The sequence below is a fragment of the Grammomys surdaster genome, unplaced genomic scaffold (assembly GCF_004785775.1).
Source record: "Grammomys surdaster isolate TR1022 unplaced genomic scaffold, NIH_TR_1.0 126051, whole genome shotgun sequence".
NCBI lineage: Eukaryota > Metazoa > Chordata > Mammalia > Rodentia > Muridae > Grammomys > Grammomys surdaster.
In genome coordinates this window covers 1,405,911-1,431,895 of record NW_021620862.1, presented here as the reverse complement: position 1 = coordinate 1,431,895, position 25,985 = coordinate 1,405,911, and the positions used below count along the sequence as shown (strand labels likewise).

Below are 25,985 nucleotides of genomic sequence, written 5' to 3'. Positions count from 1 at the left end.
CACATCATGAGTGGTTGCAGGATAAATAGTAACTTGGTAACATGTTCTTTCTAGGCTGTTCCACGGACCTAGTACTACAGGCATCTTCAGCCCGTGAACCGGCCTCCGAGCAGCCACATTTAAAGTTCTGCAGGAAGACCTGGATCCCGCCTCTCGTCTTTTCCCATGATTCCTTCCGCACTAGTTTCCCTTGAAGCTGAGGACTTCAAACAGCCTTACCACAGGCAATCCGCCCCTTCAGTTATTGGCCAGTCACTGCTAGTCCCGCCCTACGTGTTCAGGAAGAGACGTTTGATTGGGTACGAGCATGGCCGGCGCTGACGTCGTCAGAGGCGTGGCCTAGGCTCAACTTTCCACCCACGTACTGCAGCACCATGTATCGTGCACTCCGTCTCCTCGCTCGCTCGCGTCGCCTCCTGCGGTTTCCGTCCGCCGGTGCCGCAGTGTCAGGGGAAGCAGCCACCCTCCCGCCGTGTGCTTCGAACGTCGCGCGAATGGTGAGCGGGCATCTCGGGCTGGGCCTTCCCGCGGTGACCTTCATGTCAGCGTGTCCCCGGTGTCCCCGCGGGCCGCGCCTGGGATCTGCGCCGGCAGGCAAGCTCCCCCTTCCGCCCGGGACGCCGCCTCCAGCCGGTTGTGCTGGGGCTGCGGGCTACGCTGAGGGACGCGCTCCTGCTGGGGAGCCTCGGTCAAGGCAGACCTGCCCTATGCCTGAACTTGTAGAGGCCCTTGGTCCAGGACACCTCTGGAAGAGTGCATGCACTGGGGATAGGGGGTGGGAGATGCCGGGATGCTGGAGTAGTGGAGACAGAGGCGTGCCCCTTTCTAGCCCAGATTGCAAGCCCTGCTGACTGGACACAGGATGCCCCCCTAGGCTAGGGTCCCCCAAGTTCTGCATGCTTGGTCCACCAGAGTGCTCTCGAAGTGGATGAAGTCAGTGTGTCTTCTGAACGGAAAGGCTTTACTTCTTACTAACTTGACTGTTTAGCTTGTGAGGTTACATGTGTTCTCTCTCACAACTTTCGTAAAACTCTGAAATTCATAGATGTAGACATATGAACATGCCTGGGCAGATTGGATAGGACCAAACAATCAAGATTTTGTATTCAGAAAGACAGCTAAAGAAACTTAAGGAGGCAAGGCCAAGGTATGACATGCTTCACTAAGCCCCTTGACTGTTTAGAGTCCTTTAGAAAATGTTAAATGTGTGTATTTTTAGGAAAAGTTTGAGAAGTGAATAATTAGGGAGACCACTGTAACATGCCTTCTGCAGTGCGAGGTGTGATTTCAAATCTTGCTGCTGCTTCCAGGCTTTGTCCAGTTTCTACATGTAAAGCTGAGGTAATTACAGAGGTTTAGCAAGGTAGAACTTGGGAAAACACTGTGCTTATTAATTATCACCTCCATAGTGCCCTTCAAAGGTCCAAGACATTCTTTGGACTTCTAGAAACTTGAGTGATATCTCTCTGTACAGTCTTGGGCTTGGGGAGATGACACCAATGAGGAGCATGTCAGTATGTGTGTCAGGTGGCTCACACCCACCTGTAACATCAGCTTTAGAGGATCTGTAACACGCCCTTAATAGCCTTGAGATGTGTATGTGCACACACATGTTCACACACATACACACACATGCACCAACACACACACACACAAACACAAACATAAATCTCGAAAAGAAACTATAAAGTTCATGCTGCTTAAAGTTCCTGGAAGTTTGCTCTGGTGATTTTAATGCATTCTAAAATTAATTAATTTCTTCCTTCCTTCCTTCCTCCCTTCCTCCCTTCCTTCCTTCCTTCCTTCCTTCCTTCCTTCCTTCCTTCCTTTCTCTTTCTTTCTTTCTTTCTTTCTTTCTTTCTTTCTTTCTTTCTTTCTCCACCTCCTCTGCCTCCTCCTCCTCTTCTTCTTCTTCCTCCTCTTCTTCCCCCTCCTCCTCTTCTTCTTCTTCCTTCTTCCTCCTTCCTCCTCCTTCCTCTTTCTTCCTCCTTCCTCCTTCCTCCTTCTCTTCCTCTTCTTCCTCCTCTTCCTCCTCTTCTTCTCTTCCTCTTCCTCCTCCTCCTCCTCTTCCTCCTCCTCCTCCTCCTCCTCCTCCTCCTCCTCCTCCTCCTCCTCCTCTTCTTCTTCTTCTTTGGCTGTGTTTCTTTTTGTTTTAAAGCCTGTTTAGGGGGACAGGAAAGTGAAGCGAATCCATCATGGCAAATGTGAAAATAGCAGTTTCTTGCTTAGGGTTATAATGTTAGAAAATAGAATCAAGATACTTTTCTTTTTCCATGGTTCCAAGGACATTTGTTGCCCTTTAGCCCCCTTGTAATTTCCAGCAAGCCTGTTGATTTTGTTAAAAGTTATTCTCTAGTATTGAGAAATTCACATGACCCTGGAAGCCCTGTTATTTAAAAGGACACTTCAGAGTTGACCTGAAGTGTGTCACATGGAGGTATGACACATTGTTGACGCCTTTTCTACTTGGGGCCCTGTAAATAATTTATGCTTAAGAGTTCAGAGGCTGTTGGCAAAGATTAAAATACACAAGAAGCTGTGGAGATGGTTCAGAGGGTCAGAGTTCCTGCTCTACATCTTAGGGAAGGAAGGTTTGATTCACAGTTCCAGGGTGCAGTATTGCATGGCAGGCTTGGCAGCAGGAGCTTGAGGTAACCAGACACACTGGGTACACACACACTGGGTGTGCAGTCAGGAAGCAGAGAGAGCATCGATGACACTCATATTGCTTTATAACTTTAAAATTATTTTTAAAATTAAAATATAACTATATTTTCCCCCTTCCCTTGCCTCTCTCCCATGTACCAATCCCCTCTTTCTATGTCAAAATCATGTCTTCTTTTTCTTAGTGGATATTTTGCATGCATGTGCGTTTGTGTGTGTATTTTTGTATGTTTCTTAGTTAATTTTCTGTTGTGATAAAACACCATGGCCACCACAACTTATAAAAGGAAGGGCTTAATTTGGAAGCAGAGAGAGCAAACTCAAAATGGTAATAGCCTTTAAGTTTTCCAGTGACATACTTTGTCAGCAAGGCCACACCTCCTGAGCCTTCCCAAACAGGACCATTATCTGGGGATCAAGCATCCATATGCCTGAGACTATGGGAGACATCTTGTTCAAATGACCACAGTATATAGATGCCTATATATACAAGTGACGCAGTGTAGTGTTGCTTATATATGTATGATTTCAGGACTGAGCACTTGGTGTTGGATATCCACTGCATCACACATAAGATGCTACCACCTACACAGTGGTGGTGCACACAGCTTAGATGTCGTCCCATCTCAGTTATTCTAATCTAGATGAGCTATCATGGGCAGGCCCAGAGGCTTGTCTAATTGCTGATCAATCCTGTTAAAGTGACAATATTAACCATAACACCTGAGGTTAAAGGTAGGAAACAAAATTTTGGAAGAGTTTGTTATACGCTGAGATGTTACAGTATTTGCTTTTGTTTTACATTGGGTATGTTTTCAATGATTAGAGACAGGATGCTTTTGGAGTGTCTACCAAGATTGTGATTTTTGCTACAGTTTACCTTTTTGCACCTTAATTTTAAAATGTGGGTATGAAAATCCTAGGTTTACCTCCATCTCTTCTGGTCTGGATTAGTGGTGCTGTGACGTGGACCCTGTTTCCTGCATGCTGTGCTCTAGATTAGTGGTGCTGTGGCGTGGACCCTGTTTCCTGCATGCTGTGCTCTGGATTAGTGGTGCTGTGACGTGGACCCTGTTTCCTGCATGCTGTGCTCTAGATTAGTGGTGCTGTGGCGTGAACCCTGTTTCCTGCATGCTGTGCTCTAGATTAGTGATGCTGTGGTGTGGACCCTGTTTCCTGCATGCTGTGCTCTGGATTAGTGGTGCTGTGACGTGGACCCTGTTTCCTGCATGCTGGGCAAGTGTTCAGCCATTACATTTCCCTACAAGGAATTGAACTCTATTTGGAACTATTTCATTTTTTTAAGATTTAAAGCACATGAAAGGAATCATGTCAAGTAATTTTTTTTATTCTAAATACTATAGTAACTTATTTGGAAGATAAATTATTGATATTTAGTGACGAAATTTTAGTAATTTTGAGCATAGGAAGTGACTATAAAAATTTAAAACCTGAAACTTAATTTTATCAAGTACCCATGGAAGTTGGGAGCCAGCATCCTGGTACTCTCAGAGAAGGTAAGGAAGAGAAGAAGGGCTAGTGTTGTTTGCTGTTTGATCTAAAGCATACTTTAACATAAGGATGCTTTTCTTAGGCTTCCTGAAACAAAGGTTGTGACAAATTGCTTACTTGTGCATCTCACATGTAAAAGCTCAGCTGTTGGTTTACAGGATGGGAACCAAGTTGGTGAGTGGTCGTGGCCATGTGATCAAACTCTGGGAGAAAACCCTTACTACACTTTCTTCACAGGACAGGTGTCACTCATGGTCTTGGGGCTGCCTTGAAATCGCTGTCTGTTCCTTGGGCTCAGGAAGTGAGGATAGAAAAGAGCCTGTGCAGCTTTCAGAAACTGTCACACCAGAGTGTCAGCCCAACCTCTCTTGCTATTTGGGTGATTTTCTGGTTGCTTAATCTTTTAGTCAGTCCTTTAATGTTGGATTCCTGAGGGCCTTTTAAGACCAAATGAGGCAATGTATAAAAAGTAATATATATATAAATATATAAATATGCTGCTTTCTCCTGTCCAAGGTCAGTTCCTTTACATCTATATGCTTAGGGCCTGGGTAGGTGACAGTTTTTTCTCTTCACACAGCCTTAAAGCCATTGTGATGTAAAACATTTTTGTGACTGTTTTTAATCTTAGGAGAAAACCACAAATTAACTTTTCCTTCTCAGTTGAATGTATATTAAAGAAATTATTTAGGGATTAAAACATGTTATTGAAACTATCTGATTATGTTTAGTTTATAATAATGCAAGATACACACAGACACACACACACACACACACACACACACACAGAGTTTCCTATGTAAAGATCAGAAAGTGACATCCGGGATTCTCTGTTGCTCCCTGTCATATCTCTTAAGAAGGGGTATCTTGGACTGGAGAGATGCCTTAGCCATTAAAGGCTAGATTCACAACCAAAAATACAAGAAATAGTATTTCATGGAACCTGTGTTTGCAGTAGATTTGCAAGCCAGTGGTCTGGGTCTCCCTGCTTCTGCTGACCCAGCACTGAAGTGACAGGCATGTGCAGCCACACATACTCTAACTCACACATGTCCTCAGAACTACAGTGTGCATGCACTGAAGTTCTGAATGTCACTCTGAAGTCTGCTGAATGAACACATTGTATAAATAATACAATTTTTAGTGTGTTGTGGTTATAAAATATTTCTTGATAGGGGAAATGATATATTTTAACTACAAATCCCCCAAAACACTCGTCCCCCAAATAATGATTGATCACTTTTTTGTTTGTTTGTTTGTTTGTTTGCTTGTTTGATTTTTTCGAGACAGGGTTTCTCTGTGTAGCCTTGGCTGTCCTGGAACTCATTCTGTAGACCAGGCTGTCCTGGAACTCAGAAGTCCGCCTGCCTCTGCCTCCCACGTGCTGGGATTAAAGGCGTGTGCCACCACTGCCCAGCTGTGATAGAACACTTAATATTTCAGAAATATTCTGCTAAGATTATTCAGATATTAAATATCACTTGTGGTTCAATCTTGTATATGTATTAAGTTTTATATTAAAATATATCACCATAAATCACTGTTGAGCTTTTTTTTTTTTAATTGATGCACTTGATAGAAATCCAGCTACTCTAGAACCAGGAGCCTTGGGTCTGTGCTCTTGTGCTCAGTGGCTATTGATAATGGCTCCTAAGTCTCAAAAGACTGGCATGCATGCATGTGTGTTGTTTCTAGAGACTCCATAGCTTTCCTCAGATTCTGAAATGTTTCCATCACCCCAGAAGATGAAGTGACTTAGCCCATCTCTTCCTTCATATTTACCTTAGTTTGCAGGAGGGCCAGGCTGACTTGTAGAAGCTCCAACAGCTCATAAGAGGCGGTTGTCTGTTTGCCAGTCTGAGCCGTCCATGTTAGTACTGTCTCAAGCATAGAGACAGTTAGGCTACTGTAACTTTAATTTTTCCAAAACCCACTTTTCCTGGTTCTTAAGTGCTTTAACCTGCCTTGTAGCCTACCACCCAGCAGAGGGAGTAGACGAGAAAGAGTTGCTGGAAGACGGCGGAGGAGGAGGGAGGGGCCTGTTTAGAAAGATTCCTTGGAGCACATCCCATCTACTTGTCAGACAAGCAGCAGTTCAGCTCACAACAGGTGGCTCAGTCTACTCGCAAACACTTCATGGATTCACCAGCAGTCCAGTTCGGTAGTGTTGGGATAGCTGCAGTGGTGGTGTAACCTAGCAAGAACTGCCTGGTCTCAGCAGAATAGGCAGGAGTCAGCAGGAGGCTTTCGGATCAGGGGAACACCAGGGGAGGTTCTCGGTCGTGCCTCTTTCAAGATCAGTGCCGATGCTATAAGCAAGCCCCAAGTCCCTCTCACAGTCTGTTGAGTCCTATTTATACTCCCTCCAAACATCACATGTTCTCCACCTGTCTTGCCTTTGCACGAGTCAGACTTAGCAAAACTCCACATGCATCTGTCTCAGCGGACATCACTGCCAGTTGGCCTGAGTCTGCGGAAGTGGCAAGAAACTGCAGCGCATCATGGGAAGTTTTTGGTTCGTTTTTCTCTATGGCGTCCCGACAAATGCAGCGCAACAATGTAAAACAATGTGAAGGGGACCAATAGTTGTGAGCTGTTAGCAGAGAATCCTTCATCACGTGTCCTTTCACGTGCTTTCGCAGAACATCCTTTCACCTGGTCCGCTTCAGGAAAACACTCCTTCAGTTGTCTGCCTCAACAAAACCCCATCTGACACAACTGACTTTCCAAAGACCTGCTAAGTTTCCACTTTAGACTACATTTTAGCTTTGGTTAAGTAGGTTTAAAAATCTCAAAGTGGTTTTATATGTCTCAGAAGTTTCCAGTAAAATAAACTGAGGTCTGAATTGGTCAAATCTTGGCTACTAATAGGCATATTTTTTCTTTTCTCTTTTTCTTTCTTTCATTTTTTTTTTTATATTTCTGTGTTTATAATCTGGGCAGTATATGAATTGTATAAGCTGTCTTTAATGCCAGAATTTATAAATACGGATGTCAAATTATTTGAAGGAAAACTGAAAGTGGAAAATAGACAAGATGGGATTAAATGTTTTTATGATACTTATTAATTTTTTTCCTTAAAGCTGATCAGATTTTGTTTTCTTTCAACCTGGATTTGTTTTCAAGCTAAAATGCTGTCTTCTTTGTCTTTAGGCAAGCCAGAATTCCTTCCGTATAGAGTATGACACCTTTGGTGAATTGAAGGTCCCAACCGATAAGTATTATGGTGCTCAGACTGTAAGATCTACGATGAACTTTAAGATCGGAGGTCCGACTGAACGGATGCCGGTAAGTAGCTTTGTGGAGATGTTGGCTTAGAAGTAGGCTATATTCACACAAATCATATTATTTTGTAAATATTTTACAAAATTAAAATGTAAATATATGAGAAAACTATGTAGTGAATTTAGAATGCTATTTAAACAAGGCTTTGACTATTTTGGATTTTAGCTGTTACATTAAATAATTTGCTAATAGTCAAGGTTCTCTATAAAGGAGTAGAAGTGAGAGAGAGATAGAGACACAGAGAGAGACAGAGAGACAGAGCTTATGAGAACTTGTGTATGTATGGGATGCATCAGGGCGGCCTACCCACTGCTCTGGGTAGCCCACAGTTGCTGTCTCCCAGTGGAAAGGCCAAGGAGCTGATAATTTTCCATTCCCGTACTACATGTCTCACCAGTCCCAGTCTGCTGCTGCTGGCGTCCAGGGAATTTCTAGAGAGCTGCTGGTCTTTAGTCTACATTGTAATCCCAAAGAAGTATGCTCTAATGACCAGTGAAGGGATGTCTCAGCACAGCATGAATCAACTTGGCCTGCAAGAGTGAGAGCAAGCAGGCAAAAAGGAAAAGCTTTCTTCCTTGCTTTACACGGTCAGCCACCAGGAGATGTAGTGCAGATTTAGGGTAGGGTTTCTGACCTCAAATGATCCATCAAGAAAATCCTCCAGTGTGCCCAGCTGCTTAGGATTTAGTTGATTCTAAAAGTGGTCAGGTTGACAACCAGGGCAGGCAATTTGATTTTTTTTTTTTTTTTTTTTTGGTGGGCAGGGCTAGGAAGTCTAGGATTTCACAGTTGGTAAACATTTTCATTTCAATACTCAAATTCTTTTATCCTTCCACTGAATTTAAGCTCCAGTTTTCTTTAAACATTGTATTTTCTTTGGCAGTTCAGTTTCTAGAAGAGTATACATCATACAACTATCTAGATCATATGTGACTGTTGGTTTGATGCATAATGTTATGAGACAATTCTGCCGCATTCCCTTAAGTCTGAGCTGCCGTGAGTTAGATGATGTACCAGTATGTAGCACTAAGGGAGGAAGCGGCTGGAGTTGTGATGTGTCACTGATGGGAGGATGCATCTGGATTTCAGAGATGCTAAGGCATGAAGTGTTGGTGAAGTACCTCTTACCCTTCCGGAGCCCAGCTAGGGTATAGAGATGGTCAGTGCAGGGCACAGGTAGGCCTAGAAGGAGCCAGGCTCCATTTACTGAGATACTGTGTACCAGTTATCTTCCCTGTATCCCTTTATCCTAAATACTTTTAATTCCACATTTTAACTTATTTGTAGGCCTTTACACCAAATCCTGAGTAATTTCTTTAATTATTATTTAATTAATTTAATTAATGGTGGCAGCAGAATTTTGAAGGAAAACTCTTTGTCAACATTGCTGCTAGTATGTTTGACTAGGGGTTCCCATAGGGTCTGACTATGTATTTGGGTGGCAAAGGTAGTGAGTGACTGAGCCACAGATACTCTCCTAGTTGGGCTTCTGGGATAAGGAGGTGATCCCAGCTGAGTGTGGGAGCACAGCTGCTGCTGCTCTGGAGACTGGGTAGCTGTCTGGATTCCATGTCTGCACTGTGACACCTGAGCCATCAGATTTGTCACTGAGTTTTGTTAAACATGAGAAAGGCCATATACTTTGAGCTAAGTACAACCAGATCCAAGTGTTTGTACCTCAGTCAATTCTAAAGAAAAATTAACCCCTGAATCATTATCACTAGTGTCTGTACTTCATCTTGAAAGGGGGTAGAGTTGACGAGACTGTGAACTTCTCAGTAAGGAATTTAAGACTGTCATGACGCCCTTCCTCCCGTGGTACCCTGTGCTTTCTTATCTTGGTGTTGCGTAATGAAACTTTCTCTGCCATGATCCCTGTGACCCCGTCTCATTTTTATGGCTTTGTCAACAGTCGACTCAGTCACCCATCCAGATGACTTTAGTTATGATTCAGATCCCTGCCTGTTTTCATGTCGAAAAACTCAAGTTCATAGCTGGGTTGTTCTCACCTGAAATCCCAGCCCTCTTGTGTTTGTTTTGAAATCCAGGCTTAAAATGCAGCATCTCTAATAGAAATGATTGAATACTATTTATTTTAATACATATTGCATAAAATAAATTCAGTACTTCATAATATGCGTCCATGAAGCACAGTTACTATTGGCATTGTCTTTATATGAATATTTCTGTGTGTACTACATATGTCTTTGGTTATAGATAGGTGTACATATATTCAATCTTCGATTTTTTTCTGCTCTGTTGATTCATTGTACACAGGAGCAATCTTTCTCTGATAGCTAAACTTTTGGGGTTCATAACATTGGTACCATTTTTTGCATCTGCATAAAGTGCCAGGTTTTCATGCTTATCTAAAATTGCATATTTAAGGTATTTTTCTGATTAATTTTTAGATCCCAGTCATTAAAGCTTTTGGCATCTTGAAGCGAGCTGCTGCTGAAGTAAACCAGGAGTATGGTCTCGATCCAAAGATTGCTAGTGCAATAATGAAGGCAGCAGATGAGGTAGGAGGTGATATGAGGTTTACTGAGTGGCATCGAAGCTCTGGGTCCGCTGTGTGATGATAAGCTCTGTCGGCGGGAGGGCACTGGAGTTAATGAGTTTCACGATAGTGTGGCAGCTTTATGGTTATTGCTCAGTGAGGATTAATGCAGTGCTCGAAACATCATGGGGTGATACTTCTGGATACATCTTTTTAAGTCTCTTCACTTTCTTTAAGAAAAAACTGAAAAAGATGGTTTAAACTTTAGGTTTTTTATCTTAGGAATAATGATTACTTTTTAAACTAGTTGATTATTTGATAATGCATCTCAAAAATGTCATCTCCTTGGCACTATCTTGAAGAAGTAGTCAGAGATGAGTTGAAGCATTGTAGTTAAAATGTTGCCTTTACGATGTGCAATTACCCTTAGTTATGTTATCACTAATAGAAAGTAGTTCCTAGAGATTGGCATCGAGCAGAGCCTGAGCTCAGACAGAGGAGCATTTTTCAAAACATACACTATGATCTTATATTTGAAAGTTTTGAAAAAGAAAACGCACAGAAAATATGTGTCTCTCTGTGTACTGTCCCTCCCCCAGCATACAGAGTAGAGTCATAGATGCCCAGGTTCCTTTTGTGAAATATATAATAAAGCCTGTGCACTCCCTGTCATGTGTTTAGAGTTGTTTCTTGCTTGTAATCGCTCATATGAGCTGATACCATAAATGCTGTGTAACAGTTGTTAAGCTGTCTTCCAGGCAGGAAGATGTACATGCTGAGTACAAGCACAGCCTTTAAGAAGTTTTTAAAGAATATTTTAATCGTGTGAGTAGTTGGCTCTGTGAAGGTGGAGCCCACAGTTGTGGGCGGCTTTCATAAACACGCAGCCACCATGGGGGAGACAGAGGCAGGTGCAGCCGAGCCAGTGGAGTAGTACTGGATCTGTGATGGAGTTGCACTGTGCTTCCTGCTCTAGGCAGGACCAACCGTTATGTCATGGACCTGGAAAAGGAGACGGTTATTCAAGTTAGTGGAGCTCTCAAATATGTTTTGATCTTCTAAGTTAATGAGTTATAGTGAAGTTAAGTATTGTGTTAGGAAGTCTACAGTTTCAAAGCTACCACATACATTGAGATTTTAAAAATCTCTGAGGGGCAGTGAGATGGATTAGTGGGTAAAGGTTCCTGCTTCATATGCCAAAAGACCCAAGCTTGATTTCCAGGATCCTTGTAAAGGTGGAAAGAGCTCTGAACTCCATAGAATTGTCCTTCGACCAGCACGCACACGCACGCACACACGCACGCACGCATGCACGCACATGCACACGCATACACGCACACACACGCACACACACTGGCATACCCATGCAGAAAATAAATAGTAAGTTGAGGAGAGGAGTCTGACAGAAACTCAGGCAAGTCTGGGCAGTGCTTTGCATTTGGCAGTTGCTGCTCCCTGGACATCTGTGCAGTGAAGTCACTCTTAGTAAACTCACAGTATTGAGCCCTTGACTCATTACCATGCTGACTGGCAGGAGCATCTGTTAGATGCTGACTGGCAGGAGCATCTGTTAGGTGTCTCCTGAGCAACAGCAGTAAGTGTGTCTGAAGACCTCATATTAGCAACCTCACAGGTGGTCCTTCCACTGCAGCAGACAGCACAGGCAAACATGGAAAATAGCTTCCGTTCAGTTCTTACCTGAGGCTAGTGAGTTGTCATCATTCAGAATGTACAATGTTTCGTGTGTCAGAGTATCTATAATTAGAAAAAGTGATGCCACAGATCTTTTGGATTGTGCCACAGCTGCCTTTAACTGTCTTGTAGCCACTTAGCGTATGGAACAACTGATTTCGTTAAGATAGTTGTGTAAGCAGAGCTTTACTCAATCATGGTTGATTGTAAATAACTAAACAAATACCTAGTGCTGCTTATTTTAAAAAGACTTACTGGTACTGCTTTCTCTCCTGCAGGTAGCTGAGGGTAAATTAAATGATCACTTTCCTCTGGTGGTATGGCAGACTGGATCAGGAACCCAGACAAACATGAATGTAAATGAAGTCATTAGCAACAGAGCAATTGAAATGTTAGGAGGTGAACTTGGCAGCAAGAAGCCTGTGCACCCCAATGATCATGTTAATAAAAGCCAGGTAGGTGCATGCGCTCGCTCTGCTTTATTGGGATGGATTGACAAGCATAGGAAAGACTGTCCTCACGAGTCCAGCTTGTGTACTTTACTAGAGAAGACTTAGGAATCACGGCTGGTTCCATACTTCATAAGACAATCACTGTTAGGACATCTTGGGTTTGTGTATGTGTGTTTTTATTGTTTCAATTATTTAAAACATTCTTTACTTTAAAGTAGAGTTGTAACAATAATCTAGTCTTCTTTATTCCCATAATGCTAGTGCCTTTTATAACTGGCTTCAGTTACCGGAAGTAAGAAGCTGCTCTCGGCACAGTCTCCTTAAACAGGCTTCTTTTAGGATTTCCCCAGTTTTCTACTGAGTTTTCACTTTGACATTTAGGGTTCCTGGAGTGTGGGGAGGTTGTGGATATATAGTCCGTATCAGTAGCAGTGCCTTCGCTTGATGTGTAGATGGAGGCTGTGCAGTTTCAGGGGGACTGTCCTGTAAGTGCGAGGCCCTTCTCATTGCAGCCTGATGCACTACAGTGATGCTACACTTTATCACTGGTTGTAAGGAGACCCTGCTAGGTGTTACCACCCCACCATTGCATAATGTTTGCAACCTCGTATTTGTCACATCTTGATCTTTTCCTGGCATGACGCTGGAGCATCATTCTAGACAAGCGGTAGAAGAAATTTCTGGGTGTGTGTTAGATTCACCGTAGAAGTTATCAGAGATACTTTGAGTCTAAAAATAATTTCCACTTAAAAGGAGAGAATGTTTGTCAGGGCATCTTACCTATTGACTGATGCTGGGTATTTTGTTGTTTTATGCGGTTTGTAGTCGACTGCAGTGCCAGATTTGGACTCCAGGGCCCAGCGTGCCGGGCAGCTATGCTACCCCTGAGCACTGCTCTGCTGTCTTAATAACAGTTTTCAGTTTTCCTTTTTCAAATCTTTTTATGTTTGGTTTTTTGAAATAGGGTTTCTGTATGCAGGCCTGATTGTCCTGAACTAGCTCTGCAGACCAGGCTGGCCTTGAACTCACAGATCTGCCTGCCTCTCCTTTTAGAGTGCTGGGAGTAAAGGTGTGTGCAACACACCCCTGCGCAGTTTTCCTTCGTTTTACATTTATTACTGGGAGTTTTTCTGTAAGGAAGCTTTTTTCTCCCATTCATTTATATATTCATTGTGCTTACCACTGTTCACAGGCCTGCTGATTCTTCAGTTATAATCCTCTATTCTGTTATTTATGTTATCGAGATTGTCTGAGTTGGGGAACTTTGCTCGGTTAGCTTTTGTGTCCTTCAGGCATGCTGCTGTCTTGTCTTTTCTCAGAACCTATACCCTGATTTGTTGCCCTGGTAAGAGATCCACACTACTGTAAGACACCCAGGCCCAAGCCCATCATGATGCGTTTTCCTTGCTCCAGCCCTGGAAATAGGTCTTTTTTTTTTCTCAAAGAAATTAGGTCCTGGGTGCTAGATCTAATACATTTTAAATATCAAAAGCAAAAGTTTTAATACGGTTTATTTTATAGAGCACTTAAAATTCAACATACTTTCAAGTATGTTTTTTTAAAACATAATTTACAGTCTGAAGTCTGCTTCAGAATGGTATAGTATGAAACAGGAGTCAAAGACTGCATCGCTGGTTGGATTTAGGTGGTAGGTGCATGATGCTTAGTGGAAGGACTGTTACTTTCACTATAAATGCTTTGACAGTTGCCATAAGAAACAGGTGAAATATGTCCGTAGTGAATGTGTATTTTAAAATTACATCTTGCCTTAAAAGTACAGAGACAGTGGTGTGTACTGTACAGTTTACATGCCTGGTTGTCAGTTTCACAAGGGTTAATTACTGTTTGGGTCATGGTATCTCCTTGACAGTTTGCTTTTTTTTTTTTTTTTGGCTTTCTGCCTCACAGAATTTTTCTCAAGTGTACTAAGTGTTTTATCAAAGAGTGGCTGGATTCTAGGACACACTGTTGCCTTCGGATGTGCTTGGTAATGCCTTTGCCAACAGTCCTTTGTTAGGGATTACTTGTAATGTATAGTGGATTTAGCATGCTTGGTTATAATATGTATTATGTCCAGGCATGTGTATATGCGACAGTCCTGAGGATGTTCCTTACAGGAAGCCAGGTTGCTTTCATTTCACCTGCACTGTCCTCTTACTTGCCATACGGACACTCTTGAGTACTGTACATACTGGGTTTTGAATCGTCACCTAATTGGTTATATTTGAGGTCCTCTCTCCTTACCTCTGAGTTAACATCTTATGTTTCTTTTGAAAATTCCCTCCAGAGCTCCAATGACACCTTTCCCACAGCAATGCACATTGCCGCTGCAGTGGAAGTTCACAACGTCCTGTTGCCAGGATTACAGAAGTTGCATGATGCTCTCAGTGCAAAATCCAAAGAGTTTGCGCAGGTCATCAAAATTGGGCGCACTCATACGCAGGACGCTGTCCCTCTGACTCTTGGACAGGTAAGGGAGTTAGACACATTTTGTTCAGTTTAGGGATTGATACAAATTATCAACATTTTTCCTCAAAATTGCCTTTAAAGTAAAGGCCAAGTATATCATCAGGTCAGAGATAAATTTTCTGAATTAAACAATTGACAACTTTCTCTTCCTCCCTCCCTCCCTCCCTCTCTCCCTCCCTCCCTCCCTCCCTCCACCCCCCCTTTCATTTTTTGTTTTTGTTTTATTTTGTCTTTGAGGCAGAGTTTCTCTGTGTAGCCCTGGCTGTCCTAGAACTCACTCTGTAGATCAGACTGGCCTTGAACTCAGAGATCTGTGTACTTCTGCTTCTTGAATGTTGGCATTAATTGCATGCCTCAACATGCATAGCGAGTCGGCAACTTTTAATAATACCACATAAGATCAGAGCATGCCGGCAGTGAGCTGGACTCAGGTGCTGGGTTCAAGTTCTGCTTTGCTGTAGACCAGTTATGTGACTTAGGGAAAGTTACTTAGCTTCTCTGTTTTCTGGGTTGTGAAGCAATGAGAGTGCATGGTTGTGAGGCTGTAGTGAGCTGGTTGACAGAGTTTAGAACCGCGTCTGGTACATAACCACCAATCTGCTATCATGATTGCCTCACTTGTCTCTTTTAACATAAATTAAGTAGTTATTTTGTTCAAGCAAAATGTTAAAGTAAGTGAGGCACATTTTACCCTTGAATACGACAGCTTGTGAAGAGTTTGGCTGTTCAGGATACCAGAAACTATTTTTACGTTTCTGTGTCATTAGCTGAAGGAAGATCTAATAATGTGAATTGCAAAGAAACAAAAGAAAACTCACAAAAAGAGTTTTGTCTCCACTTCCACTGCAGTTTTTTTAAATGATTTATTTATTTATTTTATGTATATAAGTACACCATTGCTATCTTCAGACACACTAGAAGACGGCATCAGACCCTATTGCAGATGGTTGTGAGCCACCATGTGGTTGCTGGGAATTGAACTCAGGACCTCTTGAAGAGCAGTCAGTGCTCTAAACCACTGAGCCATCTCTCCAGCCCTCCACTGCAGTTTTGTAGGCAAAAGTATATGTAGTTTAGGAGATAGCCATCCATTGCCAAATACCGACTACTAGTCACTAAGTAACAGTTGGATGAAAACTAGCTGAGGGTGGGAACTTGATTGCTGTCTGCTTGGATGGATTCTCGGTTGTTCTGTGGCGAATAGAAATAAAGTGTCATTAGTTAGCAACATTTTACAGAAGGAGTGAGGAACACTTCAAAGGCTTAGCTAAAACCTTGCTTTTTTTGGCATTTTCTATGTGTAATTTCTATAAATTTCAGTTTGTTTCCCCTGGTTTCTCAGTTTTATTTATTTATTTTTATTTTTTATTTTTTTGGCATGTTAAAAGCCATTATGCTAAAAATCATTTTGAGCCATGACTTAGTCTCCTGCATGATGTCATGATAACAATTCTGTTTTCTTTTTTACTTTATGAGAAACATATTTTTTAAATTGGAAGTGTCTTTTCAGTTTTTGCAACTTTCAAAAGTGCATATAAGTGTTCTTCTATGTACGAATACACATACATGCAAGGGAGGAGGAAAGGAAAGAGAGGGGAGAGAACGAGAAATTAACATCTTATGAGTTAGATTGACCTTTTCAAATGTTTTCCTTAGAATATACTGAAACCCTAATCCAAAGTACTCAGTTTTTCAGTATTTTTAGGTAGGAGAAAATATTTAGTTTATCTCGGCTTATTAGATAAGGCCAATTGTAAAATACAGAGAGCGTAAGGTCTTTGTCCCTGCATAGTTGTTAATGTTCACAATGCTGAGAACATGTAGACAGATTGATTGTTGCTCTAAAGTGTGGTGTGAGGAGGAGTGTGCCTGCCACTGATAGCATTCAAGTGCACAGTGACCGGGGCCGTCCCACTGTCACCTCCGCAGACTGGTGAACACGTTGCTTCACTTCAGGTCCCTATAAAGTAGCCTCTTGGGTTCCCTCTCAGGTCTTTAATCTGAAATTGTATGGAAAGTATGTCTATTTTCTGGGTCTTTTTGGAGAATATTTACTAATTTTTCTCTTTGGGCTGTATTCAATAAGTGGGGGAGGGGACCAGCTCACTGGGTACATTGTAGGTAGAGCCGTAGTTTAATGCAGTGGAGCTGTCCTTTTTCATGGTTTATTCATGTGCTGTTTTCTTGACTCTATTAGAACGTTGAGTTATAAACTAAGCTACGTGTTATTATTTGCCTTGTAGATTTGTAGCCCTTCCTCTTCATCATGTGAATGAATTAACGTAATATTCTAAAGTCGATTTTAAAAGCTTCTGTTTAGTGCCATTAGAATATGTTGTGGGCTGATATGAGTATGTTCTTACAGTGATTTCTCTTCTCAGGAGTTCAGTGGTTATGTTCAGCAAGTCCAGTATGCGATGGTGAGAATAAAGGCTGCCATGCCAAGGATCTATGAGCTGGCTGCTGGAGGCACGGCTGTTGGGACAGGATTAAACACCAGGATCGGCTTCGCAGAAAAGGTGGCTGCAAAAGTAGCAGCACTCACAGGTTGGGGACCACACGCACTGCTCCCCATGTTCTTCACACAGCTTATGCATCTTTTAGATATTTCTAGGCTGAATTCTAAAATTTAGGAGTAGCGTGTTCCCGTCAAACATGGCTTGTGTCCATTTCAGAAGTTAATAAACTTCATCTTACATCTAAAGCCTTCTGATAAGAGTTCATAGGCATGAGTTTACACGGGAGCTTTGTTTGTTGTTTGGTAGCATTCAGTCCTTTCCCTTCAAAGCTATGTTAAGCATTTTTCATAGAAAGCAAAAACAGTTGACTGTTGAGGAACTTACCACACGGTAAGTATGCTGACAGCTTAGTTTTTGTATGTCACATTTCTTTGCTTTAACATCTTTGAATACTATCCTCTCACTAGTAAAGTATTATTATTGTTAATTAGAACCATTAAGATGCCACTGTTACCAGAAGGTTAGGGAGGTGATAAGTATATAATACGTTATCACAAGCTAATAGGTGAGCTCTTAAAATACTCAGTTTTTAAAATTTTTCATATATATGTATACCATGTATCTTGACCATTTTTAGCCCCATCCAGATCCCCAAACATGCCTTCCTCCCAGTTTCAAGTCCCCCTTCTCAGTATATATCCCCAAGTTTAATTTGTGCTGCTCATATGTTACATGCATTGGTGTGGGATTACTGGGATATGGGCAATCTACTTATAGCCACCCCCAAAGAAAGGCAACTCTCCTTCCTCCAGCTACCAGTAGCTTGTCAGGTAGAGTAGGGAGTATGCTACCCATGCAGTAGCTGGCTCTGTCCAGAGAACAGCATTCACAGCTCTCCTGCCGTCTGCTAGCCAGCTGTTCCTCAGGCCTTCTCTTCTGAGATGCCTTGGGGCCTTGGGATCAGGGTGATACAAATGTGCTTTCTGTGGCTAAGCACTCACACTTGCTTACTCATTAGCTGAGGTTTCTTTTTTTAGTTATGTTTTAATAGAAAGGAACTGTATTAGGATTTAGAGAACCCAGATTTTAGAATCTTTGCTTGTGGGATGGGTGGACTGAGAACTGTAGCTTATCTGTGCTCTCTGTTCTCTCAAGAGTAGAGCATACTGGAGTAGACATAGAAGATCAGAGTGTAAACAGAAGCTGAATGAATTTCACAGTTCTCATCCTTACTCCAGTAGTCAGGCTTTGTATGCATGTGCTTGTTAAAGAGTCGTGCTAAGAGGGAGGCCTTTGGGATGTCTTAAAGGAGTATTGACACAGCTCGACTCTTAAGCATTTTCAAGTGGAAAGTTGCATTTATTTTTTATTGATTTATAGATTTGTATATATAGATTTATAGATTTACAGTACTGGGAATCAAACTCAGCCAGCACCTTGCACACGCTATGCAAGCAGTGTCACTGAATTGTACACCCACCTCTCTGTTCTAATTTGCTTTGTGTGCACTGGGCTTTGTTTAACTTGCTTACCATAGGCAGGCATGTTCACTCTCCCCGTTTACCCTCGGAGTGCCTTCCCTCCTGCAGGTTTGCCTTTTGTCACTGCCCCGAATAAGTTTGAAGCTCTGGCCGCTCACGATGCTCTGGTGGAGCTTAGTGGAGCCATGAACACTGCCGCCTGTAGTCTAATGAAGATAGCAAATGATATTCGCTTCCTCGGTTCTGGTCCTCGGTCAGGTTTGGGAGAGCTGATCTTGCCTGAAAATGAGCCAGGGAGCAGCATCATGCCAGGTATGCTCATAGCTGATAAATTCTGGAGCTGGAATTTGATTATATTGCAGAGACTTGCAACCATAGGACATGTCTTTTCATTGACTGCCCTCCTCGAAGCAGTGGAGATGTCTGAGGAGCACTTGTTCTACAGTAGCCATGTGGATCTTTGTAGAACTTGTACGAGTGTCACTTGCCAAGTCAGGAAGTTCCATATTGGAACTTTTGTGTAGTTGTATCCTTCTGCCTAAGCCAAGAGCACGCCAGAGTGAAACAGTCAGCCTGGCTTGCAAGAGTATGAGCCCTACTAAAGTCTGTGTCATGCTTTGCCTCAGGCTCTGTCCTGTTAAGTCTAAGTGGCAGACACTAGAGTCTATGGCATGTAAATGTAGTTAGGTGAACAGACATTTAGGGAGTGACTAATGAGTTGGCTTTAGTTGAAGAAATATCTTGATACTGGCTTCTACCCACTCAGCATTTTACTGGTGGTCAGGGTAGAGACCAAGAGCACTTGCTTATCATTTAGCAGAGAGCAAAAGTTGAGGTGGCACATGTTGTAGAACAGAGTCAAGATTCACGAAAGCTCCTCTGGAGGCCAGTTGAGCTATACTAAAACGGACAAAGTAACTTTAATAATTTACTATATAAATTCTATATAGTAGATTTTATATACTATATTTTTAACTATGTTATATATGGTCTAGTATGTGCATAGACTATAAAGATCCCGATTTGCAGTATTTAGTGTTGAAGAATGACATATAATCTAGTTGATTGCAAATTCAGTAATTGTTAAAGAGAAATAGAGCCAAGTATGGTATTGCACATGGTTAGTCCTGGCACTTTGGAGGCTGAGGCTAGAAGATTGTAAGTTCAAGGCTAACCTGGGAATAATAGTTCAGGCCTGACTGGGCAACTAAGCAAAACCATTTCCAAAAGAAAAGACAAATGGAAGAACATCACAAAGGGGCAAACCTCCAATGCATTCTCTACACAGAGAAGAGTCGGCTGTGTGTGGCTTGGATATGGGATTCTTAAGGAGCTCTGCTGAGCTACAGCCCTGGGACTTGGGTGGCGAATAGAGTTGCAGCACAGTATCTCCCAATAGCAGCACGGCCTTCTCTGTGTAGCCCATATTTATTGGAGTTGTCAGCTCTTTTCTTGGCTACCACCCTCTTGGAGGGTAGCGTGTATGGCCTTCTAATTATGTATTTTGTGCCTGGTTGCCTAAATGCTTGCCCAAGAATGAAAGCCGTAACAACGGAGACCCGTGTGTTGGTGGATCTTTTCATTAGTTTTCCTTAAGTGAACCTGTGTGCCTATGCATCCCCCTTTCTTTGATATTTTTGTGTGTCTGTGATATTGGGGATTGGACCTAGGGCCTCCCTCATGTTTGGCAAATATTCTATCTTTAAGATATATTCCTAGAATTCCTTATACTTTTGAGTCAAGATCTCACTAAGTTGCCTAGGCTGGCCTTGACTCAGAAGCTCAGGTAGTCCTTGAACATGGAATATTTCTGCCTCAACCTCTTGAGTGACTAAAATTGCAGGCTGTGCCTCAACTTTACCTTATTTTATGTCTTTATTTAATAACATTAGATTTCACTCTTTGATATAAAAAGTCTTAAGTCATACAGGAAACTACGAGGATATTTGATGAGATTCTACATTGGTTTTCTCAAAGGAAAGGTGAACCCTACTCAGTGTGAAGCGATGACCATGGTTGCAGCCCAAGTTATGGGGAATCATGTGGCGGTGACTGTTGGAGGCAGCAATGGACATTTTGAACTGAATGTTTTTAAACCAATGATGGTAAGCCTTTAATTTGATTTTTAGCAGTTTTTGATTGAAGACTAATAGCCAGTGCTCTAGTCTTCCCTGAAGGTTTCTGGAACTTCCACAGAAGCTAGCTGTGTAGTGTAGGTAGCAACTGGAAGACAAGGTAATCTTAGTCCTACTAGAATAACCTGGGATATAGGGATTCAGTCTACTTAGCTCAAGTGATTTGGTAGTTTACTTTTTAAGTGGAAGGAAGAAGTCTGGAAGTAAGATAGGGTTTTTGTCCCCTACCACCATGGACGCCAGTAGTTAAAATAACTTCAAGTCTGCCTAGCTTAAAAAGAACATCTTCCTTAAAGTCCTGTCTCCTGCTCAGGCTGCTGCTTTGTACCGTCTCCAGATTTGGTTGGGAAAGACTGACCCGTTGTCTCTTTCTGTTGTGGTTTGATCACTGGTCCAGCCTCAGCCCTTCACCCTACTTGATCTGTGCTCTGTCATCTCCATCATCATCATTTCCTTTCTCTTCTGTCTCATCATCATCATCATCTTTCTCATCCATACTCTTAGGGTACAATGTTGATCCTTTCTCTGTTTCCTTAGCACTTTCTCTGTCCACAGCAAAGCTTTCTTTATTTTTTGCCTTTTCCATATGGCTTAGAAACTGTCTATCAAACTTCTGCTTTTTCCTTTAACATTACAAATATGGAACAAAATGGTATCATCTTGTATGAAGATTCCTGAGCTTCATTCAGACAGACAAGCTATGTTACTCTTAAGTCCTTCGCTCGTACAGTGCTCTATCTGAAATACACTGGAGGCTTATTTCTTACTGGTTTGTGGTATGAAGTCTAATTGATAAGAATGCCCAAATAATTGATAGTGTATTTTTCATTTAAGTTTCACTATGGATCACACAATTTTAGGTGCTCAGAATAAAGCAATAAACATGATGATGTTTTAAGTGTTTGGCTTCATGGCATGCATATTCTGCTGGGATTGGTCAGTGAAACACAGGCCAAAGTGAGTTTCAGATCTGCATCCTTTTGCATCTAAGCCTGATGCCTGACATGTACAGATGCGTAACAACTGCTCATTGCTATATTTTTAGTCATTTATTGTGTCTTAAAAGTAATGTCACCTTATTTCTTCTTTGTAAATATGAAGGAGGAAATAAAAGTTTGCTGGAAACAATCTTTCCATGGCATAAAGTAAAATAACTGTTCAGAGCCTGAGAGAAGGCTGGACATTCGGTGGGGAGTAGACTCAGTTGGGAAAAAAGTTTCGCTTTAGTTAGAAAATCAAGATGAAATTTGATTACAATTGAGTCATTAGAATCAAATTAAACTTTAATGTCTAGTTTCTGTTAGATTCCATTGGTGAAAGTATTGCTTGCTTCCAGACTTTTCTGAGTTTTAGACAGAGGTATATATGGGAAGTATTACTCAAAAGAAACAGATGTTACACATACTAGTTGGTTTTATATGATCTTAAACATCATGTGATGTTATTTTAAAATGAACCGGACTATTTGTCCATTAGACATAAAACCAGAGAATCCAACATTTAGCATCCATCTCAGGACTCTGAGCTTCTGCTCCTCTTTCTCTTGCATAGATGAGTCTTCATCCATTTCTGGCTGTGACTTCTGTGACAACTAGGACTACTGGATTGTGGATACAACGTATCTTGCCTGTTCAGCATGTTCTTATTGGGCTGTCTTGTATTAGTCACTCACTGTGGGCTGTCTTGAGATAGTTATCCACCATGAGCTGTCTTGTATTAATTATACACACATCTTTTCTATCACTTTTAGATTTGTAGCTTTGTGTTCTTAGAGTCTTCCTTTCTCACGGTTTTCTGGGTATGCAGAGTTGGTAGCAGTGGTGTATGGTTGTGGAATTACATGTCCAGTATGGAACATTAAATAATGTGTGTCATTGTACAAAAGCAAAACAAAGTAAATTGAGGATTAGAAACAATTCTCCTTCCTTCTTCCTCTGTGTCTCTCTGACAGATTAAGAATGTATTGCATTCAGCCAGGCTACTGGGAGATGCTTCAGTGTCCTTCACAGAGAACTGTGTGGTGGGGATCCAGGCCAACACAGAGAGGATCAACAAGCTAATGAATGAGTCTTTAATGTTGGTCACAGCTCTTAACCCACATATAGGTAAGTTTGGAGAGTAATGCCATTTTGAAAGCAATATTGAAAAGCTTAAAAAAAAGAAACCTTAAAAGTTTAAAAAAAAATCCTTGTGTGTGTGTGTTTGTGTGTGTGTGTTGTGTATCTATGTCTGTGCCTGTCTACCCATGAGCTGCATGTGGAGGTCAGAGAAGAGCTTTCAGGGGTCAGTTCTCTCCTTCCACTGTGTGGATCCGTGGGATAAAGCTCAGCAGCACTCTTGGTGGGGAGCTCCTGGGCACAGGCAGCATCGCAACAGCCCTTATCTCATACCAAGGGACTCAGATGCTGGGTGTTGTATGCAGACAACTGGAGAAGGTGATCTGTAAGATCCTCTGTTGGTAATGTCACTAGGTGGCACTGCCTGATTACCGACAGCAAATGGATTCATTTGTTTCTTCCTTTCCTAGATACTATGTAATATTTTGATTTTGTTCTATTCAATTCAAATATAGAATGTTACTAACTAAAAGGGAAAGATACATATTGATATTTATAGGGAAAGATAAGAAAACTAAATGGTTTTTCTGAAACTATCTTTTGTGTTCCTAGTCTTTCCAGATTCTGTTTTATGTAGACTTAGATTGTAGCTGACCACCACCACTGTCCAGCCCATGAAGGTGTCTGCTCTGGCTTCCGCAGGTTGAGGCCGTCACTGTGTTCTGCTGTGCAGTCCTGCTGTGTAGATGGCGTTGGTCTGCTTTAGAATGAGTGATGATGCAGTTGTGTGGCATGATACAGTTACCACTTTAGAATGTTCTATAATCCTGACCTTAGGGGGCAGATATTATTCATAGTTTTATCTATTTATTTATTTTATTTTTTATAAAGTTGGTAAAATGATTTGGCTTATTTAAAATAGTTACATGCCAGTATTCAAGTGAGAAGGAGCAATGCAACCCCAAAGGCTTATGAGAGAAGTACTTCACCTGATCTTCATATGTTGCCAACACTTCTAGTTTAGAGACCCTGTCTAAGCAGATGACTGGGAAGCATTCTTAGAGTCTACGACAGAGACACCCAAAGCTAATGTCCCTCGCAGAAGTGCCCTATGACCTTGGCAAGAACCACCTCACTGGTGGACTGAGGCCTGGTCTGGGCTCTGAGTGGCTCTGTGGTGCATGAGGCTGGTACAGAATACTGCTTTGTCGTGTTGGTTAGCCGGGATGCTTATACTGTAGTCCTCATCCATGCAAACAGAGCAGAAGGCAGGTTGACCTAAGAATTTAATGTGAACAGTCTTTCTGCTGGTGACTCAGTTACTGCATGCCTGTGTCAGCACAGTGAGCATTCATAGATTCAGCTAAGACAAAAGAGAAGCAGGCACTGTTTGATTGTGGTTGTATCCAGATGTGTACCACTGTACCGCCTGGTTACCACATTGCCAAAGCAGGCCCTACCCCTCTGATCATAGTCCTCTGACTTTTTAAGTTTATTTTGTCCTCTGTCACTGACTTCATTGTCCTTGCTTTTGCCTTCTATCTCTGTTGATTTTCAATGTCAGAGTGACCTTGAGAACTTCCCAGTGCCAGCTTTTATGTAAAAACAGATGACTCTTAAAGTGATCCAGTGGCTATGATCTTTTGTTTTTGAGGCTGAGGCTTGCTGTGTAGCCCAGGTTGAGACTCACGATCATCCCCTGGATGGTAGGATTACAGTGCATCATCCTCCCTGGGTTGCCTGGGTCCCTTTGTCCCAATATATATTTTGGCTAGAACTCTCCCCTCCTTATCCTTTTAACGCCGAAATCCTAATCAGATGCCAGGGAATGGCAGCCTGTGTGCTGGAGCATCCAGCAGAGCAGAGCTATGGAACCGGTCCTGCCAGCCGGCAGCCTCTCAGAGGCAGTCTTAACTGCTGCCTGTTAAAAAGCTGTCTATTCTCCCGACCTGCCACAATTAGAATATTAGTGCTGTCTTAGAAGGGTGATTATTGGACAGCATGCCCAAGTGTGGTATTTTATGCTGTGGTGCTTTTCTTTCCTTTTCTTTTTTATGTTTCTTTTGATTATTGGTCCATTTCAACATAGGTCCATTTCAACAGATCTTGGATAAAATGAGGTATGCTTAATTCTGTTTCCCAAGAAAATCAAGGTTGTATTCTATAGAAGACATGACAGTTATTGGCATGGTCACTTAATAGCTTTAAAATAGATTATGTCTTATAAGAGGCCTGTAACATCAGTATCAGTAAACAATTGCTTTTTATTTTAGAAAAATTTGTTATCTGTCTTCTCTTCAGGGTATGACAAAGCAGCAAAGATTGCCAAGACTGCACATAAGAACGGATCAACCTTAAAGGAAACGGCTATCGAACTTGGCTATCTCACAGCAGAGCAGTTTGATGAGTGGGTGAAACCCAAGGACATGCTGGGTCCAAAGTGACTTCAATAAATTTATATTAAAATAAACTTATGAAATTTGAAAACAAGACCTTTTTTAGATTTAATTTAATTTTTTTTTACTTAGCCACTTTACATCCTACTCACTGCTCTCCTCCCTGTCATCCCCTCCCACAGTCCTTCCCCGGCCACCTCCCCTTCTTCTCTTTGCTGGTAGGAGCCCCCCCAGGTTTCCTCCCCACCCTGGCACTTAAAGTCTCTTCAAGACCAGGTGCTTCCTCTCCCACTGAGGCCACACAAGGCCACCCAGCTAGAAGAACATCCCACATACAGGCAACAGCTTTTGGGATAGCCCCCGCTCCAGTTGTCCAGGACCCACATGAAGACCAAGCTGCACATCTGCTGTATATGTATGGGAAGGCCTAATTCTAGCCCATGTATGCTCTTTGGTTGGTGGTTCAGTCTCTGAGAGCCCCAAGGGTCCAGGTTAGTTGACTCTGTTGGTCTTCCTGTGGCGTCCCTATCCCATTTTGGGTCCTCAATCTTTCCTCCTATTCTTCCATATACATCTCCAAGTTCCACCCACTGTTTAGCTGTGTGTGTCTGTATCTGTCTGAGTCAGCTGCTGGGTGAAGCTTCTCAGGGCAACATGTTCCTGTCTGCCAGCATAACAGTAGCATTAATAGTGTCAGGGATTGGTGCTTGCCCATGGGATGGGTCTCAAGTTGGGCTTGTTATTGGGTGGCCATTCCGTCAGTCTCTGTTCTCTCCCCTGTGCCTGCATTTCTTGTAGACAGGATAAATTTTGGGTTGAAAGTTTTGTGGGTGGGTTGGTTTCTCTATTGTTCTACTGGGGTTCCTGTCTGGATACAAGAGGT

At 42.1% G+C, this 25,985-nt stretch overlaps 1 protein-coding gene across 1 annotated transcript; it reads left to right on the top strand.

The window, feature by feature from the left end:
- The first annotated feature begins 323 nt into the window (after positions 1 to 323).
- Fh (fumarate hydratase) lies at positions 324 to 25,198 on the top strand. Its single transcript, XM_028755284.1, has 10 exons — positions 324 to 497; positions 7,330 to 7,464; positions 9,873 to 9,983; positions 11,932 to 12,108; positions 14,393 to 14,575; positions 16,956 to 17,121; positions 18,623 to 18,826; positions 20,492 to 20,619; positions 22,601 to 22,754; positions 25,008 to 25,198. The coding sequence occupies exons 1-10, from the start codon at positions 375 to 377 to the stop codon at positions 25,148 to 25,150; spliced, it is 1,524 nt and encodes a 507-aa protein (XP_028611117.1). The 5' UTR covers positions 324 to 374; the 3' UTR covers positions 25,151 to 25,198.
- The last annotated feature ends 787 nt before the right edge of the window (positions 25,199 to 25,985 follow it).